This window comes from Maylandia zebra, unplaced genomic scaffold (genome assembly GCF_041146795.1).
Source record: "Maylandia zebra isolate NMK-2024a unplaced genomic scaffold, Mzebra_GT3a scaffold11, whole genome shotgun sequence".
NCBI classification, from domain to species: domain Eukaryota; kingdom Metazoa; phylum Chordata; class Actinopteri; order Cichliformes; family Cichlidae; genus Maylandia; species Maylandia zebra.
Genome location: NW_027490041.1, coordinates 5,908,458 through 5,933,185, shown reverse-complemented (window position 1 = coordinate 5,933,185; position 24,728 = coordinate 5,908,458). Strand labels below are relative to the sequence as shown.

Here is a 24,728-nt window from a genome sequence, read left to right as displayed (position 1 = left end):
CCCAAGTGGTGTGTGCATGCCAGAGCACTCTGGAAGGCACACAGAGTCTTTACAGACTACTAAGGATCAAACCTCTATCATTATGCAATCGATTATAAAACTCTAAGCATATATGAGTAAATATTTCTAAGCATAAATGACAATCAACAATATAAACCTTACAGCTGGTTTTAATAACAGAATTCATTTGTTTCTCAAATGAGAAAGAGCTATCGAGAAACACTCCTAAATCTTTAGTTCTTAACTTTTCCAGTGGGCCAAGGTCAACATTATTAGATAATGCTAATTCTTTTCCCTTACATTATAACAATGTGAGGAGTTAATGCTAAGTATACTGCCATTAGCGGCTAATTCTAATTAGGGGTGAATAATTATTAGTAGCTAATGCTAATATCGTTTTCTCTTCCCTTTTAACAATGTGAACAACTAGTGCTAGGTAGGCTGATGCTAGCAGCTAATGCTAATTTGACGTGAATTAGCATTATATTAGTGAGGAGTTAATGCTAAGTAGGCTGCCATTAGTGGCTAATGCTAATTTTAGATGAAAAAGCATTAGCAGCTAATGCTCATATTGTTTTCCTTTGCTTTGTAAGAATGACAGCAGCTAATGATACGAAGTCTACCATTATTAACTATTGTTAATTTGATGTAAATTAGCATTATCTGATAATGGTAACCCTTTTCCCCTGCATTATAACTATGTCAGGAGTTAATGCTAACTAGGCTTCCATTAGGGGCTAACTCTAATTAGGTGAATAATTATTAGCAGCTAATGCTAATATTGTTTTCCCTTCCCTTTTAACAATGTGAGCAGCTAATTCTAATTTGATGTGAATTAGCATTATATTAGTGAGCAGTTAATGCTAAGTAGGCTGCCATTATTAACTAATGCTACTTTGACGTGAATTAGCATTATGTGCTAATACTAATACTGTTTTCCCTTACTTTTTAACAATGTGAGCGGCTAATTCTAAGTACGCTCTTGTAAATAGCTAATTCTAATTTAGTGTGAATTAGCATTATTCAATAATGCTAACACTGTTTTCTCTTACTTATTAAAAATGATAGTAGCTAATACTAATACTCTTTTCCGTTGGGTAACAACGATGTGAGGAGTTAATGCTAAGTAGGCTGCTTTTAGAGGCTTATTCTAATTAGGGCTGAATAATTATTAGTAGCTAATGCTAATACCGTTTTCTCTTTCCTTATAACAATATGAGCAGCTAATGCTAATTTGATGTGAATTAGCATTATATTAGTGAGGAGTTAATGCTAAGTAGGCTACCATTAGCAGCTAAAGCTAATTTGAGGTGAATAAGCATTAGTAGCTAACGCTAATACCCTTTTCCCTTGTGTTATAATGATGTGAGACGTTAATGCTAAATAGGCTTCCATGAGTGACTCCTTTCCCTTGCATTATAAAGATGTGAAGAGTTTATGCTAAGTAAGCTGCCATTAGCAGCTAATGCTAATACTGTTTTCCCTTTCTTTATACAACTTGAGCAGCTATTGCTAAGTAGGCCACTTTTCTCTGCTAAGGATTTGTGTGACCATGATGGAAACTCTGATAAGCTAATGCTACTAAGCTAATGCTGTTTATGGGCCCTGTTAGAATCAATATTTCATTCTCATTCTGTTGTTTGAGAACAATAACAGAAAAATGTGCACTTGAGAACAAATTTATTGTGACTTCAGCTGTGAATGTACAGTTTGTCATTATTTAAGCTTCCATTTCCAAATGTTAGCTGACACTTTATTAGGTACACTGGTATCTATATCAGGTACACCTGTGACCTAAATGTTCCTGCAAACAGACTCCTTGGAGACCCCTACATAAATATCCATGAACTATCCAGCTAGACTAGTGTGTCTGTCAAACAAACAGGAAGTGAGTGAAAGACACGGGAAATGTTTCCAGCTCTTCCTCCTCTATCAGATTTTCTCTCCATACCTGAGAGTGTCCAGTCTCCAGCCTGGATCCTTCAGTCCAGCCGAGAGCAGCTTCATTCCTGAGGGACCTGGATGATTGTAGCTCAGGTCCAGCTCTCTCAGATGGGAGGGGTTGGAGCTCAGAGCTGAGGCCAGAGAAGTACAGCCTTCCTCTGTGATCAGACATCCTGACAGACTGCAAACACACAAAACAACAATCTATCTGTCAACAGTTGTTTTCTCTTTGTCACAATAACATCTATCCATTTACATCCATTCAATGTAACTTTATTTATAAGTGACAATACCCAACAGACAACAACAGTCATCTGAAGCTGTTTAACAGTGTAAGGTGACCGCCTCCACTGTGAGCAGCACTTGGTGATGGTGGGAAGAAGAACTCCCTTTGACACAAAGATCCTCCCAGTGAAAACAGGCTCCAGGAGGAGCATCTACCATGACTGGTTGCAGGGTGAGGGGAAAGAGAAGAGATGAGCTCAGAGAGACAAGAACAAAACAGAGAGACAAAAGTTAAGGACATGCAGTAGTGACATATAAAAGCATCAGGAGTGAAAAGAGGGGAGAAGAAAGTAGAGCATCATGGGAAGTCCACCAACAGCCTGAGCCTATAGCAGCATAACTAAGGGATGGTTCAGGGTCACCTGATCCAGCTCGAACTATAAGCTTTATCAAAAAGGAAAGTTTGAAGCTGATCTTCAAAGTAGAGAGGGTGTCTGTCTCCTGAACTCAAACTGGGAGCTGCTGCCACACCCAGTCCAACATAGCCAGGCTTTCTTTGCTGCTTTGACAAAACCTCAAATCCCAGTCAGAGATGATGAGCATCATCACAGTGATGATCATTTCTCTGTTAACCCAGGCTTTCTGCTTCAGGATCTGTGCACGCTCACAGAACAAGGAGACCTTTAAACATCATTTCACTAAATGGATGGACTGAGCTCAGCCTACAGATGAACTGGTGCCAGAGATCATAAAGAACATCAAACAGTCAAATTCAACACTTTTAATGGAAATATGAGATTAATGCTGCAGACAATCATGAAGCTGCTGAATTCATGAACATCAAGAATGCAGCGAGTGGTAAAATAAAGATTTGACCTCAGTGTGCTCAGTGTTCCTGTCTATTCCTAACATATTCCTAACATGATAGCTGCACGTTAGAGCTCTAAAACTGGAACTGACACATGTTTAAACTCCACATGTTACTCAGTACATTCAGTTCTGACACTCGCCCACAGTCCAACAAAGGAAACATGGAGATCACATCAGTTTGTCACCAAAGTCTAATTATTAGGGCAACTTAACCTGTTATTATCTCGTTAACTCATTAACTGATTAACGTCAGCAATTATTTTAATCACAGTTTTTAAAATCATGATTATTGTGAAAGTGCTCACTGGCTCTGAATATAAAAGCCATGGGTCACAGGAGGGATGTTGATCAGTGCTGGCTTGAAATGGGCGTCATTATGCGTCTCAGCCAATGGGAGCATTGAGGGTGGGCCTAATACTACTGCAGCGCTCACATGACCCAGGACAGAAAGAAAGGGGCGGGGACAGAAACATGGAGACAGGTACAGATCTTTGACATGTTCATTTTAAACTGTTCCAGGAGGCAGTGTTGATACAACTAAAGTTATCTGTTGTTGAAGAAGTCGGTCTGAGGAACGTTCTTAGGATCAACAAATGACGGCATGTATGAGCCTCAAGACGCAGCATCACAAGAAGAACACATGAGCTGTAGAAAAAGGAGAGACTACGAAAGCCACGGCGTTACAACATGAACATGCTTGATCAGAGTGTGATTGTGAACAGGAGGAAGACTCAGCTGAGAACAGTGTGGTGGATACAGAGCAGAGCCCACCATCAGTACAGAGGCCTGTCCATTAGAGTGCTGCTCCAACATGCAGCACATGTACTTGGCCACAGCTGCAACATCTGTACCTGTGAAAGCTTCTTCTCTGTTGCTGCTCATATTGTGCAGAAGAAGAGAGTTTCTTTATCATCAGAAAATGTCAATGAGCTTGTGAGTCTTAGCAGCTGGCTCGGTGCAGAGGAGGAAGAACATGTCAAGTCAGAGGAAGATAAATGCAGTTCATGTTGTCAACTCAACCTGGACTGTTGAAAGAGTTTTTCTTTGTCTGGTTTCTGACTGAGATTCTCCAAAGGAAATCCAGCACAAACACACACTTCACACACTCAAAGTCCTGCACAGTAAATGAGCTGATGAGCGTTTGTGCTGCTGCCTGATAACAGAACAATAGTTCTGCTGCTTCCTGTTCTGGAAACACACATTTATAAATGTTCACTTGTTGTTGATCAAAGGTATGTTGGTGGCTCTGGACGCTGAGGGAACTTTGTAAAAAACTAGATCAAATGTTAACGTCCTGGCAGAGGCAAAGAACTTTGATTTGATATTTGATTAGATTCATGTTTCAGCTCAGACTGACAGAAATATTTGAACTGCTGCTGTGTTAAAGGGAACACTGCTGTTAGAAAGCACCTGATCTGTTTCTGCACACTGAATGTTGCACTTCTCACACTGCAGTACTATTAAAATAAGTACACAATGCACTACTTTTGAACTCATGATTGAATGTTGCTGTAACAAAGCCATTAATGTGATTCAAAGTGTTCATGGTTTCCCAGCACAACAAATGATTGCACAAGTGTGACTGATCCACTTTCTAATGTGTGTGTAGCCCACACTGTGTGTCACTGTGTCACAGGTGAGTCTGTGTGTCCAGGTTCTATGAGGACAACAGGATATAGTGACTGAGTCCAGCAGCTTAAAGTCTGACTCCATCCTCCATTTAAATAACTCACAGCAACAACTGAATAGCTTTGCCTTTGTGTAGCTGACACTTCATTTTAATGTCCTTCTATTCTGGTTCATCTGGTCTCAGTTTCTATAAGCACACAGGTTTCATCAGGGACTCTATGACCTCAGTAATCTTTGCTGGGCCTTAATGCTCTGAACAAAGCTGCACATCACAAGACCAAATAGAAATGAATCAGTCTTTCATTCTCACTGCTGTTTGACTTCAGCTCTCAATGTCCCACCATAACCCATGGAAAGAATTACTGTCCATCCAGGCTCCTGAACATGAGCCCTTGACATAATTTCATATGTCAAATATTGATGAATTTTCAGGCTTGCTGATAATCAATGTGAGCATGGCTGAGATGTTATTCTGATGAGCAAACCATGTGGCCAAACACTTTAAGAGACAGACTGGGATCATACCATTATGTGAAAGAAGACGGAAATGTCCCATAGACAGCAAGGGTAGTGGTAGAGACCAGTACACAGAGAAATGGGAGCTGTACTGAAATGCAAGCGTGTCAGGAAAGAGTGAAAAGGCAAAATGAGCAGCATCTGGCTGCATTTCAGTGATATTGGAGACCACAAAGCTGAGTGCAACATTTATACAGGAGATATACAGGAGACGCTGAGAGTAGAACTGATAAAATTAGGAGCTGGCTAAAGTGAGACCCATTTTTATTTCCACCCATTTTCCACTGTGGAGGACAAAAGGTTTCAAACTGGTCCAGGTCTTAAACCTCACGTGTTCTTCCTAATAGCAGTAAATGGATAAAAATAAGGCTTTTATGAAAACACTGAATAAAACTTGCTGCCTTTAAAAAGACTAAATGTACAGTTCAGTATTGAATACTACATAAAATAAACTATATATAAAGTGTGTCTGAATGGCAGAGATGCAGAAATATGTGCATGTAGCACAGAGCCACGGCTCAGTGTCTGAATGAGTCTCACAGACCTGAATGTGCTGTTGAAGCCATTTATAATTATAACGTAATTCTTTACTCGTTTGATCTGCTCCTTACCACAAGCCACCAGACGTAGAAGGTTTTGGACTTTTAACTATATTTTCTGAAGTTTTACAACTTTTCTTACTGTTAAAAACCTCGTTATGGCCATTCATGCTGTACAAAGTAATTAGACATGTGTGGTATCTACAGAAATGTCAGAATCTCAGCTAAAAGTTCACAAAACCATCTCAACAACCACCAAACAGCTGAAACAGCAGGTGAACAGATCACACAAAAAAGATGTAAACACAAATCCCCCTGATCATCTGTTTTTTAAACATGAAGCGTAGTTTTGGACGTTCATTTACTGCTGGTTCAGTGAATTTTGGTTGGACAGTGATGAAACCTGCAGCCTCAGAATCTGTGAGAAGTCTGCTTTCAGCACGCAACAGCATTGTTGTGTTGTGTGCTGTGGATCCACCTCTGCAAACTCATCACTGTTTCACCATCATGTTTCTACTTAGACAATAACAAAGGAAGCAGTTCCCAGGAACTACTTCCTGTCTTGTTAACATAAGAGTACGTTGCCCTTCAAAACACCTCCACTTCTCCTCTTATTAGAGGACTGCCTTATTATTAATCTGCTAATTCTGTCAGTTGATGAAAGAAAAATGCTTGATCTCACCTGAGAGTTTCCAGTGTACAGCGTGGACTCTTCAGTCCTTCAGACAGAAGCTTCACGCCTGAATCCTTCAGGTTGATGTTACTCAGGTCCAGCTGTCTCAGATTAGAGGTCTGAGAGCTGAGACCTGAGGCCAGAGCTTCACAGCTTCTCTCTGACAGGTCACAGTGACTCAGTCTGAAAAATAACAGATAAACAATTACAAAAATAAAACACTTCTGTTGAAGTGTAATGAGATACTATTATATTTAGCAATATTTCATCTTGTTTTGTCAGGAAACTGAGCACTGATGCAGAGCAACATGTGGAGAGAATCAGAGGAGAAGAAGTGAAGAGAGAACAGCAGTAAAACAACACTGAATTGTTCAGTGTGCTTTTGATATCAACAGAATGTGTCAAACTTCTTTATTTTGTATTTGTTTTAGTAGAATTGATGATTATCACTTAGATAACAACCACAGGCCAGGTCTAAATTGCACTTTGGTGACAGTTACACCCAGAAATATTTCAGAAACGTGGACAATTTGTGCTCCATTGTATTCAGTATTGAACAAACTGAGTACCGATGACCACTTAATATTTTTGATATTTTATTTGAGTTGTTCCACCTGATCTGTGTTAACTAGAATAAACATTTAAAAGCTAAAGCTATGATCACATATGTACTTACAGAGCTTTGTTGGAGGCTTTGACCACTGGCAGCAGCCTCAGAAGAGCCTTTTTAAAGGCTCATGTTCTCACTTAGATCACTTTATAGCTGTATATCTCAAATTTCTGTAAAGTTATTTATTTCATATTCTGTATAGTTTTTCATATTTATATCCTGTTCATAGCCTGTACATACTTAGTTATAGAATATTCACAACATACTTCATACCGTGTACATTATAACATACCATAATAGACCCATTTCTGTAATATACTTACATATCTATACTATTGCTAATATATATTGTAATATATCTATATCACTAAAGCACTTCTGGATGGATGCAAACTGCATTTCGTTGCCCTGTACCTGTGCATGTGCAATGACAATAAAGTTGAATTCTATTCTAATTCTATTCTATTTATTTCTACTTACATTTCATTCTGGGAAAAATGGGGATTACTTTGAAAATGGGAACTATTTTCCCCAAAAATCAGCCCTGGATTAGTAAATCACTCCAACATGTTCTCAGGCAGAAGAAGCTGTCTTGTTATGAGGGAGAGAAGAAAAGCAGCTAAAATCAGGTGTAAAAGTAAAGCAGAGGATGAGCTGAATAAAGGACACTCAAGGCTGGCTTGGAAAGGAATGAAGTCCATGGTGGGGATGCAGAACAAGGAGCAAAGATGAATGTGATGCTGAATCAGCAGAAGACTTGGACTCATTTGATTCCAGCTTTTTTTTTTATTGACATTTTAGAATCACTATACAATACCATCAACTTCAGCTATCTTTCAGTACATATATTTTTTTTAATTTTTTTTCTATATTTAAACAACTAAAATATCCATACAATAAGAATGAAAGAAGAAGAAGAAAAGAAAAAGAAGCAAAACAGGAAACAACATAAATAAAAAATACATAAGGAAAAAGAAAAAGGAAAGAAAAAGAAATAAATAAATATAGGGAGTGTGTTTTTGTTTCCATTAATGTAACTAATTTTTCCTCTAGTCTTCTAGTAGTTAACAAAGTCAAAATCTAATGCAAAAGCAAAAACTAATTAGTCTGCCTTCCTCCATTACCACACATAAAGCTGTTAATCCTTTATATGTCCAATCTTTGAATCTGGTGTCCAATTTATTTGGAGCAAAATGTGTGTCATATGCACACCACTTAAGAACTGCTATATCCTCTTCTAGTTTATATTCTTTTATTACTGTTTCCCAAATTTTAAAAGTCAACTTGATCCATGGATTTTCAATAGTTTTTATTAAATTTTGCAAGCTTCTGTCTGCTATAATAGCTTATATGGGGATGGAGGTCAGACTCTCCTCAATAACTTTCCATTGAGCGTCATATGAAGGATTACATCAGCATATCATAGGCCTTAATTGTGCTGCCCAATAATATTCCCTAAGAGAAGGTAAGCCCCACCCCCTTTTCCTTTGTTAAGTTGTAGGGTTTTAAATCTAATTCGGGGCCTTTTTCCTTGCCATATGTATCTTGACAAAATTTTATCCCATTCATTAAACTGTTTCTGGTTAATTTCTATTGGTAATGTTTGAAATAAATATAATAATTTAGGAAGAATATTAATTTTAATTGAGTCTATTCTCGAATATAAACTTAAATATGGAATTAGATTCCATCTCGCTATAGCTTCCTTAATTTTTTTCTGTATTGGTAAATAATTTTGTTCTAATAGTTCTGTAAGATCCTTAGGTATTATGACTCCTAGATATTTAAAGTACTCTGTTTGCCATGCTAATTGATACTTATTTTTAATTTCTTCTGATGGAATATAGTTGTACTTAAGCAATTGTGTTTTACTCATATTAACCCTATATCCAGATAGTCGACCAAAGTATTCAAATGATTGCATTAATTTAGGTAAAGAGTTTGATGGTTGACCCAAAAATATTAAAATATCATCTGCATAGCAGGCTAATTTATGCTCCTTTTCATGGATATTAATACCTTCTACTTCTTTATTTTGTCTTATATATTGAGCCAATGGTTCCAGATATAACGCAAATAATAATGGTGAGCACGCACAGCCCTGCCTTGTTCCTCTTTGCAGCTTAATACTATTTGATAGGTAGCCATTAATTTTAATCCTTGCCGTAGGGTTATCATAAAGTGCCTGTATTGTCTTAATTATATATTCGTGAAAGCCAAATGTATGCAAGACTCGGTAAAGAAAATTCCAATTAACTGAATCGAATGATTTTTCTGCATCGATACTGATTACCATTGCTTCTATTTTATTCTTTTGAATATGATTAATAATTTGTAATGTCCGTCGTACATTATCTTGTATTTGGCGCTCTCGAATAAAACCTGTTTGATCATTATGAATTAGATTAGGTAAGAACTTTTCTAATCGTCGAGCCATGATAGATGTAAACAGCTTGTAATCTGTATTAAGAACAGATATTGGTCTATATGACGCACATTCTAATTTATCCTTGTTTTCTTTTGGGATGGCAGAGATAATTGCTTCTTTGCAGCTAGAAGGTACTTGAGCCTTCTTTAGGATCCAATTCATTGTTAGAAGCATCACTGGTATTAATTCTTCTTTTAGCTCCTTGTACCATTCTGCCGTATATCCATCTGATCCTGGAGATTTATTTATTTTAACTTTACTTATTGCTATTCTTAGTTCCTTTTCTGTTATATCTTCAATCAAAGTTTTATTCTGTTCTTCATTCAGTACTGGTAAATCAAGAGAATCTAAAAAACTGTTAATTTCAACTATACTACTCTCTGTGTTATTAGCATACAGAGTCTTATAAAATGTTTCAAATGCACTCTGAACTTCTATTGGTTTATTTTTTATTAGTTTTGTCACTGGATGTTTAATTTTGTGAACTGTATTATCTGCTATTTTCTTTTTTAGTTTCCAGGCTAATACATTCTTTGCTTTTGATCCTCCCTCATAATACCTTTGTTTAAGAAACATTAATTTTTTTTAAATTTCATATGTGGTCAAATCATTTATTTCATTTCTTGTTTTCCTAATTTCCTCCAATATATCCTGAGATGTTTTTCTTTCATGCCTTTTCTCTAATTCTTATTTTGTAGCTCTTCTAATTTCTTATTTCTCATCTTTTTCTTATAAGAGGATATTGCTATAATTTTCCCTCTCAGGACAGCTTTTAAGGCATCCCACAGTATAGGACGAGACACCTCACCATTGTCATTAGTTTCCATATAGAAGTGAATCTCTTTCTTAATTTGTCCTTTAAAGTGAGGATCATTCAGTAAGCTTGAATTTAATTTCCAATTATTGAGTTTTGGTTGCACGTTTAAATCAACAGACAGGTATACTGGTGCATGATCGCTTAACTCTATTGTTCCAATTGCACAAGTGCTTATTTTATCTTTATTTTTCCCAAAAGTTATGAAATAATCTATTTGTTCTGTCCTCACTAAGCGTTGTCCTCGTGAACGTAGACTCAGCTATACAGACAGCTAAACACTCTCCTAATCAAAATCCAGGGAACAGGCCAATGTGTTGAGTTGGATGATTTAATAAGGAAAAAGTGTGAAACTGTTGACAAAACCAGAAATAAACCAATAAAAATGTTGCATCAATATACAGTATAACAAACACATATTCAAAAATATGAACGCAATATTTATCTGCTTAGTGAGTGCCCGAATAAAACATCAAATGAAATCACACTCATGATCAAAACGTTAAAGAAACCACATGGCAAGTGAGCTAGCTTAACCTTACTAGCTTAGGTTATATACATATTCAAATTAAATTCTAACTACAAACTATATCACGCCTTCACAACAAATAATAATGCACACAAGTTGTCTCAGTGATAACAAACAATATTACTCACAGATGATGCCGTTTATCAACTTGTGAAGGCATGGATGGCAACAGATTAACGGAGGTGAAACTGCCTCTGGCTAGATCTTACAGAGTAAAAAAAATACACAAAAACAACCACAAGAGGGCAAACTGCTGCAGAACAGAAAATGCCTAATGCCAGCACACTATTCTTGTGTATAACGAGTGCGGTGAGGAAAAATAAGTATAATCCCTTTGGTAGGGATGCAAGTCTCTCCATATATCAATTAGTCCCACCTCCTTCATCAATGTATTTATATTCTTAATTAATGTTTTAGTATTCTGTGCTTTTCTATTGGAAATATCTAGCTTTGGTTGTAGATGTATATTTAAATCTCCTCCGCAAATTAGGAAACCTACTGTCTCTGTTACCATCACATCTATAATTTTCTTAAAGAAATAAATATCGCTTCCAGGGGGTGCATATATATTTAACAACGTGACTGGGTTCCCCTCAATGTTTCCCCTTACCAAAATATAACGTCCCTCTTTATCACTTATCTCAGATATTTTTTCAAAGAGTAATTTGCTTGATAACAGGATAGCCACTCCTCTCCTTCGTCCAGTTTTATAGGAAGAGGAGAAACTGTTGTATAACCCATTCTTTTCAGTTTTTCATGCTCCTTACAGTCTAGATGGGTTTCCTGTAGATACACTATTTGTACTTGTTCTTTCTTCATTTTAGTTAAAATTTTATTACGTTTAATTGGATTCGACAGGCCATTTACATTTTATGATATGATTTTTACCTTATCTTTAAGCATACCCTTACTATTTGAATATTATTAATGTAACAACGACATGTACCATCAGACCACTCCCTAAACATACATAAGCAAACATTAATATTAACATTAAAGCTGTATAAAACAACAGCTACAGAAATAAGCTTTATTTGGTCAAAGAAAAATAAAAGAAAAAAAAAAGACTTCCAACTGTGGGGTCCCCGATATGACCCTAAGTAAGCCCCGATAAAAGAGGGGGCTTCGAGGGGGGCCTCTCTCACCTCTATGTGAGACAGGGCCTTCCTTAGCCAGCAGGCCAATGTCCATTCTACTAATAGCATAGGTAGCACGTCCGCCTATTTTCAATTTCTGCATTGCCACTTCAGTATATTATTTCGAGATAAGAAGTCTTTACCAGTGTATATGGCTATAGCTTGATTCCAGCTTTGATATCATTGATTTCAATGAAGAGCTTTGTGATTGTAGCAAAGGGCTGGTAGCTCTGAGAGTCCCACTGATGAGGCGTTTGTGAAGGTTCGCAGTTATCTAAAGAGCTTAGGAAAAAAAGGCATCTGGACTTCTTTAAGTTTTTTGAAGACGTTTCGCCTTTCACCTCTCATCCAAGAAGCTTCTTTATTTCTAGGGTCAAATGGTGGAGAGTCCCAGATTAGCCTGTGTACAAACAGACTTCAGCCATATGAGAGTGAGTGTGAGTGAATGAGAGCACACACAGGACACTCTGATCTCTGAATGTGTGTGACGCAGTGAAAAAGAGGATTGTACTGGATATACTGGGACTGACAAACAGAGTTTAAAGAGAAAGGTGTTTGGATTAAAATGGATTATGCTAAAGTGAACGTGCTAATGAAATCTGAACTGACTGAAATGTGAAGTGAAGATTATTCAGATGTAAAAGAGAGAGAAACTGATAATAAGGTGGGGCTGGAGATCAGTGAAGGGCATGTAAACACCTGATTGGTTGAGTAGATATCAGATCGACAGTTTCACAGTTTTCCCTGTGGATTATAACTTTAAGAAGATGTGACATTCATCAAGGAATCCTGCTCTCCGGATTATTTCCATGAACACACCTCTAATAGGTTGGTTTAGTCTTTCCAAGTCATATCTTCCCTTAGATCTGTGGTCCAGGCTCCTAAAATCATCCTAGTTTTACAAGCACTACAATCTAGAGGAGAACTGCACTAACAGGTGTGACTGATGAGATCTGACCTGCAAGGATACTCATGTTTATGTGTATCAGGACAAGCAGGGAAGACCTGGACATCAACTCTGTCAGGCTGCCTGAGTCCTCTCACCCACATCAGCTCAGAACTCTGCATTATCTACTGAGTCAGACTCAGAGGATCAGGGATCAGAAGTTCTACAAAGAGTAGAACCAGACTTCCTGTATAGAGGTGTGTGGGCCTACTGATCCACAGTGTCAACACAACTTTCACATCATATTCATCTCAGCACAACTAAACCATGAGACTGACCTCAGAGTTTCAAATCGACATCGTGGATTCTCCAGAAGAACACACAGCTGCTTCACTCCTGAATCCTGCAGGTTGTTGCAGTCTACACTCAGGTCCAGCACTCTGGGATACGAGGGGTTGGACTTCAGCGCTGCTGCCAGATAATCACAGCTGATCTCTGACAAATCACAGTCCTTCAATCTGAATAAAAAATGAAAGATGTAAGTTTATTAGACAAAGTGTGAGCTTGAAATCATTCAGTGTTTCATCATCTGTTCAGAGCTGAAGAAGGTTCAGAATGTAGAAGTTTAGAAAATGGAAACTCCAAACAGCTGAAGCCAACAGGAAGCAGCTTCAAACAAACAAGAGAAAAAAATGAATTTTTCACATTGAAGTCGTACATTTATCATAAAGTTGTCAAGTTTTGCCGTGTGAAATAAAAAAAACTGAACAGGAATCCTCAGAGTTGAACCCTCTGCACAGAGGTTCAGGTTCCTCTTCAGGTCCCAAAGTGCAGAACAACAAGGTTTCAAACAGCTTCGTTCCAGCAGCATCAGCCACAGAAATGCAGAGATAATTCTTTGGATCTCTTGGTTGTGTTGTATGATGCTGTGTTTGCATATCTGGTGTCTGTGTTGCTTTGTGAGGACGGATCATTTACTGCAGCTCCAGATAAACAGAGCTGGACCTGAACCTGGTAGCTTCACTTAGAAGACACTTGTGACGGGAACGTCAGGTCAAAAAAGTGCCCCTCCGACAGCCAAACCCATCTGTTCTCTGATTGGATAGTTACATTTGTGATTGACATGACATTGACCAATCAGATGAAAGGAAGAAAAATAGGGTCAAAATTCGTACTTGTAACTTGCAGGTTTTTTCTTTGGCTAAGTCCACACACAAATCTTTTTTACACACACACAAATCTTTTTTTACACACACACACAAATCTTTTTTACACATACAAAGTTTTTTTTACACACACACAAATCTTTTTTACACACACACAAATTCTTTTTACACATACAAATCCTGATTTACAAGTTCAAAATATTTATGACCACATTTTGAGCCCATACAAATGTTCTGCAGACGAGTCCATGCGCTCACAACAAAGCTCAGTGTGGACGACGCTGTGCACGCTCCAATGCTGATTGGTTAGAAAGTGGGCGGGAACAGGGAAGAGAGCGACAGCAGTGTTCAGCACAAACACGAAGGATCAAAGAAGAAGAACATGACAAGCTCAGATGGAGGCTGCAGTGGACACTTTTCATTGTTTTAACATTCGCTTTCACTTCAGCTTCACCAACAACAGCACAAGCAGAGCAGCCCACTGACTGCGTGGCCGTGACGGCGCCCCCTGGTGACTCTAAACCACTACAACATGTAGACGGCCGTCTGCTGCTCATTTCTTTGCCACCATCACAGGAGCTCTTTATCCTGTTCTACACTCTCATTGGTTCTTTGTGTGCTTGTTTTTTACAACAGTAGTCATTGTGATTGTTCAAAGAAGACAGTCAGCTGTGACTAAATGTAGCTCCTACAGCAGTGATTGGAATAACTACTGAAGCTAATCCAGTATCAAAGCTCAGGAATCAGCAGCTCCCACCTCGTTTTCTTTGAACAACTATTTTTAGCTGCTGTGTTTTTGTGTTTCTGCGGACCTCAGACATCCTGCTGCTCTGGAGAACTGAAGCTCTAAAGGCTTCAGCCTTTATCTCCAAGAAACAAAGCTGATCATGGAGACCCAGCAGGTCAGCTGATCTGTGGACAGCACCAGCATCTTTAAGTAAGTCTGAGAGGTGAGCAGTCTTTGGAAGCCTTTACTGTCTGATAGTCTCAGAGCAGGATTTGGATCATTATTTGGCTTTTCTTCTATTATTATGTTTAGTTTCTGCTTCACAGATATTCTCTGAGATGTTCTCTGAAATGTTTCCCACTGTTGGACAAACTTTCACAGTTTCTTCATAAAGGAGATCTCCTGTGCAGTCATTCTGTGATAATATGTTAAACACTGAATTATGATTCATATCTGAATGTACTGACTGTTAATTACTGATGAGAACATAATCAGTAAATATAAATATGTTTGAGTTTGGCTTTGATGAATCAGAATAAAAGTAATAAAATAATGATTTTAGAGACAGGCCTAACTCAGGCCAGCTGACAGCCTGTGTACAAACAGACTTCAGCCATATGAGAGTGAGTGTGAGTGAATGAGAGCACACACAGGACACTCTGATCTCTGAATGTGTGTGACGCAGTGAAAAAGAGGATTGTACTGGATATACTGTGACTGACAAACAGAGTTTAAAGAGAAAGGTGTTTGGATTAAAATGGATTATGCTAAAGTGAACGTGCTAATGAAATCTGAACTGACTGAAATGTGAAGTGAAGATAATTCAGATGTAAAAGAGAGAGAAACTGATAATAAGGTGGGGCTGGAGATCAGTGAAGGGCATGTAAACACCTGATTGGCTGACTAGATATCAGATCGACAGTTTCACAGTTTTCCCTGTGGATTATAACTTTAAGAAGATGTGACATTCATCAAGGAATCCTGCTCTCCGGATTATTTCCATGAACACTGATCTGGATCACATCTACAGTGCTGGAAGTGCCCGTCTCACCACCAACCTCTCTGTGCACATTCACTTTTCAACCCTTTGTGAGACACTAAAGGTGTAAATCTGAGTATTTATCTATGTTAGTCCGAACACCTCTAATAGGTTTGTTTAGTCTTTCCAAGTCATATCTTCCCTTAGATCTGCGGTCCAGGCTCCTAAAATCATCCTAGTTTAACAAACACTACAATCTAGAGGAGAGCTGCACTAACAGGTGTGACAGATGAGATCTGACCTGCAAGGATACTCATGTTTATGTGTATCAGGACAAGCAGGGAAGACCTGGACATCATCTCTGTCAGGCTGCCTGAGTCCTCTCACCCACATCAGCTCATCAACCCTAAACAGGAACGAGCAGCTCATTTCAAAATAAAAGGTTGGAATTGTAAAGAAAACAAACAGAGCTCATAAACTGAAACTGATTTCATTTTTTCAGCTGGAACATTTTAGTTGTTCCTTTTTCAATACATACATAATTATATTTACAGTAAGTCTTATCAATCCCCTTTTCCCTGCCAGTCACCGCCAATGTTCCCTCTAATGTTTCATGTGTCTGAGCGAACACACAAACTCCCTGAGCGTCCCTTGGACCTCTGTGAGCAACAGCAGACGTGTGCACTGTGGTCACGCCAGCATCTTATCCATCCAAGTTACATGGTTTATTAAAGTAATCAAATTACAGCATTTACATTTATGTTAGACTACTTTTAATTAACTGCTTTAGCCCACTTACAATGAAAATTAAAAACAACCTTGTTCATGACCTGTAGCATGTTAACACTATTGGAAGTAAAAATAACTTGAACTCCAATTTTGAAAACACAACTTTATTTTTTCTATTTTTATAAAGCTCTGACTTGTATTATGAGTCTGTGGTCTGGGAGAGAGTCTGTAACTCTGTCTGCAACATACAGGATATAATGACCAATGTTGGGCAATTAATTATATAGTTACTTCTTCAAAAAAGTAACTGAGTTTTGCAAACAACAAAGTTTGTTGCAATAAATACTGAATACTATCGTTGTTATAAACAACAATACTATTCAGGAAGAAAACCAAACATTGCAGATATTTTATCATAGCTCAGGTTTTACGCGGCCGATCAACACAATTTAAAAACTGGTATAAAGTCCACACTTTTTCCCTCAGTTGCTCCGTCTGTCCTGCTCACATCTCCAATGGTTGTACACGTTGTCATTAACGTGGCTTCACCTCATCATCAGCCACTTTGCTCGCTATAACACCGGTGTCGGCACATAAGGACGCTGTCATAGCCTGTCAGCGACGTTGATTAGCTGCGTATATACGAATGTGAATCGCGTGATTGGCTGGACTATCGGATAAGGTGGCATCGTTCTAATCCCATATGGGAGCAGCCAGTCACTGACTAACACTGCAAAACAGAATTGTTGAAGATTTAATTTTTATTTCAATTGAGATTTGATTTTTTTGTGTGCAACACAGATTTTCTGTGTGCAGAGACGTGCCAGCAGCGCGCAGTTGCACGAGCGCAGCTTATTGGGAACATTGGGCACCACCACAGTTCACTTCAACAAGACTTTACTTCAGATTTGTTTTCATGTTTTGATCCAGTGATGAGAGCCGTTTCCCCCATGTCCAGTCCTTGTACTAAGCTAGGCTAAACATGTCCAGGGCCTGTCTCTGTGCAGCTTTTAATCTGATGTTAATAAGGTAGAAAATGACTTCATCAATCAACATGCAGCTACCAACCCAAATGGTGAGGTGGTGGTTAGTTATTACTGTTGTTTATGATCCCCTACATTATCCTACATTCAAATATATTCTCCAGCTACAATAGTGTTTGTGTTCCTAAAAGGATTTCATGAATGTGTTATTGTTCATGTCACATCTGTATGAAACAAAGTGGAAGTGAGGTTTATCCTTCATGATCACAAACTGTTCCAGCATGTAAACCTGAGATCTGTGTGGAGCAGCTGACCTGTACGATGTGCTCAACACAAACATTATTTACCATCAGTTACTGTGTGACTGAACCACGTGGGTGTATGAAACATCGCTTTCAGTTTTAATAGCACATGGCAACATTCAGACGTGAATCTATACAGTAACACTTTGATTTGTTACAGTGAGGAGACTGTTGAAGGGAACAATGAGGGGAAACTGTAACAGCAGCAACAGAAACCAGGAGACAAAGCTGAGGTCTGGGTTCCTCTATGCTACACACAGCCTCCTGCTCCTGGACTTTAGTAAACACATAAATGTCTGCAAGTACACTTACTTCAGAAACTCTATTAAACTCATTACAAGTTTACTTCAGCTTTAAATTACTCACAACATCAGCACACATGAGTAAACAAAGTAACTCACAGCTACTGTTCACGTTTAGTCATCTTTAATACAAATATACCTCATTATTATGAATCTCACAGCTACCTGCTCATTGAACTGAACAATAATTCTGTTTGACCATTAAAACAAAATATGTGACTGTAAAAAATCTTCAGACAGTAATTAAGAATCTCCTAAGCAATCCAAAGATAAAGAAAAGTTCACCTGCCAATTCTATAAAGCTTGGTTGTTTGTACAATAATATCATTTAATGATATGTTTGGATCCTGACCTGAGAGTTTCCAGTGTACAATGTGGACTCTGCAGTGCAGCAGACAGAAGCTTTACTCCTGAATCCCGCAGGTCATTGTTACTCAGGTCCAGCTCTTTCAGACTAGAGGACTGGGAGTTGAGAACTGAGGACAGAGCATCACAGCTTCTCTCTGAGAGGTTACAGCCACTCAGTCTGGAAGAAAACAAACAAACAATTAAATCAGTCAAATGAAACATTTTTAATGCCAGCATGCAATACAATTATTGGTTAACTAAATAGCTTCATTAAAACACAACTCTTCTTCTATAGCAGCACTTACTCCTTGTAAGCTCCACCTGCTCCACCTTCTGAGTCAGAAGACATGAAAACAAACTGTAAATCTAGTAGAAACATGATTGGAAATCTTCTCAGATCCATTTGTACATTTAGAGCCTGATCCTGAAATATAGCAGCACGGACATTCACAGCAGCAAAGGGTTCTTGCTGATCTGAGCTGGCTTGGCCCTGGCTTATTGAAGATTAAAGAAAGCGGAATCAGCTGTTCAAACCCCCACAAGGCTGCCAGCTGTGACTGAAACAATGGGACGGGTCGTGACTTCTCAAAATGGGCTCATTGAACGCAGCACGGATAAGATCTTGAAGAAGCTCATGGCGGTCGTGAGTTCTCAGACTTTGCTCTTTGAGCGCAAAACTGATAACCTCTCGGAGAAGCTCGTGGCTCTCCAACGGGAGATTGAGAGACGAGTGACGGACTGTTAGATCAGCTGTGAAATTGACATGCAGTTGTTCGCACCAAAGAAAGCCACCATCATTTCATGCGGCTAACATACCGGCGCCAGCTGTGGTCTCAAGGCTGGAGCTGAACAAATCTCACCCTGATAACAGACGGTGTTTAGACTGTTTCTTCCCATCCTAAGCATGCTTATCCCCTCCCGGTGCAGACGGTGGGTCGAGGGGACCAGCGCAAATGCTGCAGGCCCGGGTGCGCTGTCTACACCGGCTGTCTCTCACCTTTTACCCATCCCTGTTGCTTGTCATGTGTTTCTATGGTGCATTAAGAGTTTTCATGTGCTCTGCGCTAAGGTCATTTTTTTTGTCTGTTCTCAAACTGATCTCCCTGTTGGAGCTCAGTCTGGGAGGAGTTCTTTTTTCTCCTCATCTTTCCTGATGTTGTGCATTTTCTGCAGTTCGGTTCCGAGTCGCTGCTCTAGCGGCTGACCGGCCAGCTACCTAGCCTGACCCGTCTCCCCAATGTGATGTTTGTGTATTGTATGTATGGTTGGAAAGCTCAGTATCCTAATTGCCCCTTGAAAATAAATACAGTGTTCTGAATCTGAATCTGAAAAGATTACAGAAGACGACTCTGTTCAGTAAATATTACACTCATGCTGTCACGAAATACCAAAGGTAGGTAAAACTCTGGTTGTTGCAGCCATCCAGTATGACATGCTTTGTACTGTCCTGCTGCAGTTTGTGACACCTGGTTGATGAGTTGTGAAGGACGATGAAACAAACACTTCACTCAATGTTTTTCTTCTAAACTGGATGTAATTTGGGCAGCCGATAGTTTTTATTAATCTATCCCAGCTGCAAATAGGAACACAACAAATAAATAACTTTACCCACTTGGATCCTTATCATTCAAGATTGTGAAAAGATTCTCTACTCAGAGAATACTGGAGATTTTAGATGAGAGAGATGGAAGATGATGAAGGGGAAGAGTTTTCAGAACTTGAGGCCTTTTGTCTTCACTGTACAGGACAAAGAAGACAGGAAGGGAGGGAGAAGTGAGGAGAATAACACACAGGAAATGGTGTTGGGCAGACTCAAACCAGGCCCTGGAGTCATGACTCTAACCTTCAGTACATGGGTCACCTGCTCAGCCAGGTAAGCTACAGCAGTCAGCAGTGTGTGAGTTAATTTGAAGACAATGATGACTATAAGTCAGGTAAAAAAAATACTATCATCAACCAACAAGGGGAAAACAGTGAGCTTGAATGGCCAAGCTTTGACCAAGGGTGGCTCACTCCTCGGTCTTCTTGCACAAGGAGTGAACCACCCTGCATGGCTATCAATGTGGTGCAACCAAGGCCATCATACAGTACAGGCCATCCAAGCTGATTTTAACTTTTCGTCCCAGATACCACCTTAGAAATCATCTAGATTAGGATATGTTGGCTGTTCTAGATCCAATCACAACAAACAGAGAGCTGTTGTGTGTCCAAGGTGAACAGGAAGAATATATACATGCATAAAGTCAATAAAGTCAGAAGGTTTGCTTTAGACTGTGCTGCAGTTTATCATCAAAGACAAACAGGCACCATGCTGCCAACAAATGGCATCAAGTCTGACTTGAAGTTTTTTGTTCTTTTTTTTTAAAATCAAGATTAAATTTTATAGCAACCACAGCAGAGATGACCAGGGAAGGTGTGCTTGAGGGGATATAGCTACAACAGCTGGTTTCAGACTGAAGATGAACTGAGGTGCTGCACCCAAGTCTGCAGGTTCAGGGAGGGACAAACATCTGCTGCAACCAGATTGGAGTGAGAGGAGAGAGCAGGCCAACAACAACAAAGAAACAACAAACACACTGTGGAAGACCGAGGCTGAGTTTAGTTTAAAGTGGAACTAAGGATGTTTCTCTGGCTGCCAGGATTCACTGAGTAATTCAAATGCTTTCTTTAATGCAGGACCCACCATGCATGTAAAAGCAAGTGTTTCACCAACATTTGTGACTAAAATAGACCTGCAGTAGAAATGTATCTAGGAGCATGCATGTGAATATGAAGTCAACATCAGGCACATGCAGCCTAAGTGTTTAAACAAAGACTGATAACATAACAGCAGCAGTGATGATCAGAGTTTATGGTGAATCCAGTGTCTCGAGTTCTGGAGGCATCAAAGAGGTCACAGTTGTATTGGAGAAATCCCAAAACTTTAGGATACAAATTCATACAGAGACAGAAAACCTGGTGAAATAAATTACTGACACAGTTGGATGTTAAAAGTAAAGACATGAGTACAAATGTACTCACAGAGCTTTGTTGGAGGCTTTGACCACTGGCAGCAGCCTCAGAAGAGCCTCCTCTGAAGCAGAGTATTTCTTCAGGTCAAACACATCCAGATCTTCTTCTGATGACAGTAAGATGAAGACCAGAGCTGACCACTGAGCAGGAGACAGTTTACCTGTGGAGAGACTTCCTGATCTCAGGGACTGTTGGATCTCCTCCACTAGAGAACGATCATTCAGTTCATTCAGACAGTGGAACAGATTGATGCTTTTCTCTGCAGACAGATTCTCACTGAGCTTCTCCTTGATGTACTGGACTGTTTCCTGATTGGTCTGTGAGCTACTTCCTGTCTGTGTCAGCAGACCTCGTAGGAGAGTCTGATTGGTCTGCAGGGAAAGACCCAGGAGGAAGCGGAGGAACAAGTCCAGGTGTCCATTTGGACTCTGTAAGGCCTTGTTCACAGCACTCTGGTGAAGAGATGGTTTAAACCACCAGGAGGTTGTTTGTTGTTGTTCCAGCAGATTGAGTCCAGAGTTGATGAAGGTCAGATGGACATGAAGAGCAGCCAGAAACTCCTGAACACTCAGATGGATGAAGCAGAACACCTTGTCCTGGTACAGTCCTCTCTCCTCTTTAAAGATCTGTGTGAACACTCCTGAGTACACTGAGGCTGCTCTGATATCGATGCCACACTCTGTCAGGTCTGATTCATAGAAGATCAGGTTTCCTTTCTGCAGCTGATCAAAAGCCAGTTTTCCCAGAGACTCCATCATCGTCCTGCTCTCTGGACTCCAGTGTGGATCTGTCTCAGCTCCTCCATCATACTTGACCTTCTTCACTTTGGCCTGAACCACCAGGAAGTGGATGTACATCTCAGTCAGGGTGTTGGGCAGCTGTCCTCCCTCTCTGGTTTCCAGCACATCCTCCAGAACTGTAGCAGTGATCCAGCAGAAGACTGGGATGTGGCACATGATGTGGAGGCTTCGTGATGTCTTGATGTGGGAGATGATCCTGCTGGCCTGCTCCTCATCTCTGAATCTCTTCCTGAAGTACTCCTCCTTCTGTGGGTCAGTGAACCCTCTGACCTCTGTCACCATGCCAACACAGTCAGGAGGGATCTGATTGGCTGCTGCAGGTCGTGTGGTTATCCAGAGGCGAGCAGAGGGAAGCAGTTTCCCCCTGATGAGGTTTATCAGCAGCACATCCACTGAGGTGGACTTTCTAGGGTCAGTTAGGATTGTAGTTTTGTGGAAGTCCAGAGGAAGTCGACACTCATCCAGACCATCAAAGATGAACACAACCTGGAAGTCTTCAAAGCTGCAGATTCCTGCTTCTTTGGTTTCAGTAAAGAAGTGATGAACAAGTCCCACCAAGCTGAACTTTTCCTCTTTCAGCACATTCAGCTCTCTGAAAGTGAATGGAAATATGAACTGGATGTCCTGGTTGGCTTTGTCTTCAGCCCAGTCCAGGCTGTATTTCTGTGTTAAGACTGTTTTCCCAATGCCAGCCACTCCCTTTGTCAGCACTGTTCTGATTGGTTCATCTCTTCCAGGTGAGGCTTTAAAGATGTCTTCTTGTCTGATGGTTGTTTCTGGTCTGTCTGGTTTCCTGGATGCTGTTTCAATCTGTCTGACCTCATGTTCATCATTGACCTCTGCAGTCCCTCCCTCTGTGATGTAGAGCTCTGTGTAGATCTGATTCAGGAGGGTTGGGTTTCCTGCTTTAGCGATGCCCTCAAACACACACTGGAACTTCTTCTTCAGGGTGGATTTAAGGTTACGATGACAAACTGCAGCTTGAAGTTCTGAATGAGAAGAAAAACAAACACTCAATTCCAAAAAGAACTAATCTTTAAAACATGTTGCTCCATCTTCCATCTCTGGAAAATGTTCATTTATCCAGCAGCTTAAATCTTTAGATAAATCCTCTTACTGCTCTGCAGACGGTCAGCCAGCTCCTCCTGCTTCATTCTCCTCAGGAAGTCCACTGTGATCTTCACAAACGCCTCTCTGCTGCTGCTCCTCTGACTCTCAAAGCATTCTGGGTAATCTGGACTCAGAACCTTCTGGATCTTCTTCAGCTCGTTCTTCACAAAAGTGATGATGTTGTCCTCCAGCAGCTGGAACAGAATATTTATGAATGAGCCAATCAGACTGAAATCATGGAGCCAAACATCAGATCCATGTTGGACACACTGACGATCCACTGGTCTACAAAGAGCAGCATGGAGATGACTGTGAACAGAACAGATGTAACAGTAGTTGTTGTACATGTACAGACCATAAATATGGAGTCCAGCTGTGTTTGATGCTGCTGGGCAGACTGACCACTGGGACCCTCTGAGCTCTGCTGCTCCACTCTGTGGAGGAACCATGAAGGATTAGATCAACACAGGATAAAGATCCAGGAGTTTCTGCTCAAATAACTTCATCTGAATCAAGTCTGTCAAGTTTTAAACTCTCAGATTGTGAACATATCAGTAATTTTCAGTCTGTTTTCATGGACGTCCTTTCAGTGGTGATGTCAGGGATGATTTTGAAGAAGCTCATCAAACTGAACCATCAGCAGATCACTGCTCCAAAACCAGAACATGATCCGAGTCTCCCTCCACCACCAGAACACCAGCTTTACTAACGTGGTAGATCAGTGTAGTACAGATCAATAACTGATGAGTCATTTGATCAAAATCACTGAGTGCTTCACGTCTGACCCTCTGATGCTTCTGTAGACATTTTGCATATTTAATGAATGTCTGACAGTTTTACATTCATTCTATGAACACAGTGGAAATGTTGTGTTATAGTCTCCATGTTGTTTCCAGCATCATAAATTCTTAAGTTCAGAAAATTAGATTCTTTCTTCACAGCTGAAAAACAACAACATTTATTCTCTATTGAAATCTGCATCGTCCACTCCAAAGGTCACAATCTGAAGGTAACATCTGGTTTTGTTCCCTGTGGTTAACTCTGAGCATCAGTATGGTGGGATTTATCCACTACATCCACACCACTGTGGTTCAGTGTTGTCCTGATGGAGTAACAGCAGCCAGTATGATCCAGGCTTTAGCTGCTGGGTCTCTGTGTGACCTCTCAGACTGTTTAACAGATCAGACACAAAGAGAATCAGAGCAGCTCTGTTCTTTAAAGACAAACATGAACCCACTCAGGTCACACTTTCCCCACAGATATGAGCATCACTGTCCTCAAACAGCAAATGACCAAGTCGAACATTTGGATCTTTTCTCTTTCATTGTTTTCTTTTTAATGAATCTTTGTAACAATCTGAGGATGTTTCAGGTCATATTTATCCAGGAAACACAAACATGTAAAGGAGTCATCACAGCTCTCTGACCTCGTTGCGCCAGGTTCACCACTGAAGAGTGGATTATGATCTTTG

General features: G+C 39.8%; 1 protein-coding gene across 1 annotated transcript; it reads right to left on the bottom strand.

Annotated features, from left to right (window-relative positions):
* Positions 1 to 260: 260 nt before the first annotated feature.
* On the bottom strand, positions 261 to 23,710 carry LOC143416092 (NACHT, LRR and PYD domains-containing protein 3-like). Its single transcript, XM_076881468.1, has 8 exons — positions 23,613 to 23,710; positions 23,265 to 23,451; positions 22,764 to 23,136; positions 21,357 to 22,649; positions 18,340 to 18,513; positions 13,138 to 13,317; positions 6,406 to 6,579; positions 261 to 2,125 (listed from the first exon to the last, which is right to left on the bottom strand). The coding sequence occupies exons 1-8, from the start codon at positions 23,613 to 23,615 to the stop codon at positions 1,933 to 1,935; spliced, it is 2,577 nt and encodes an 858-aa protein (XP_076737583.1). The 5' UTR covers positions 23,616 to 23,710; the 3' UTR covers positions 261 to 1,932.
* Positions 23,711 to 24,728: the final 1,018 nt, after the last annotated feature.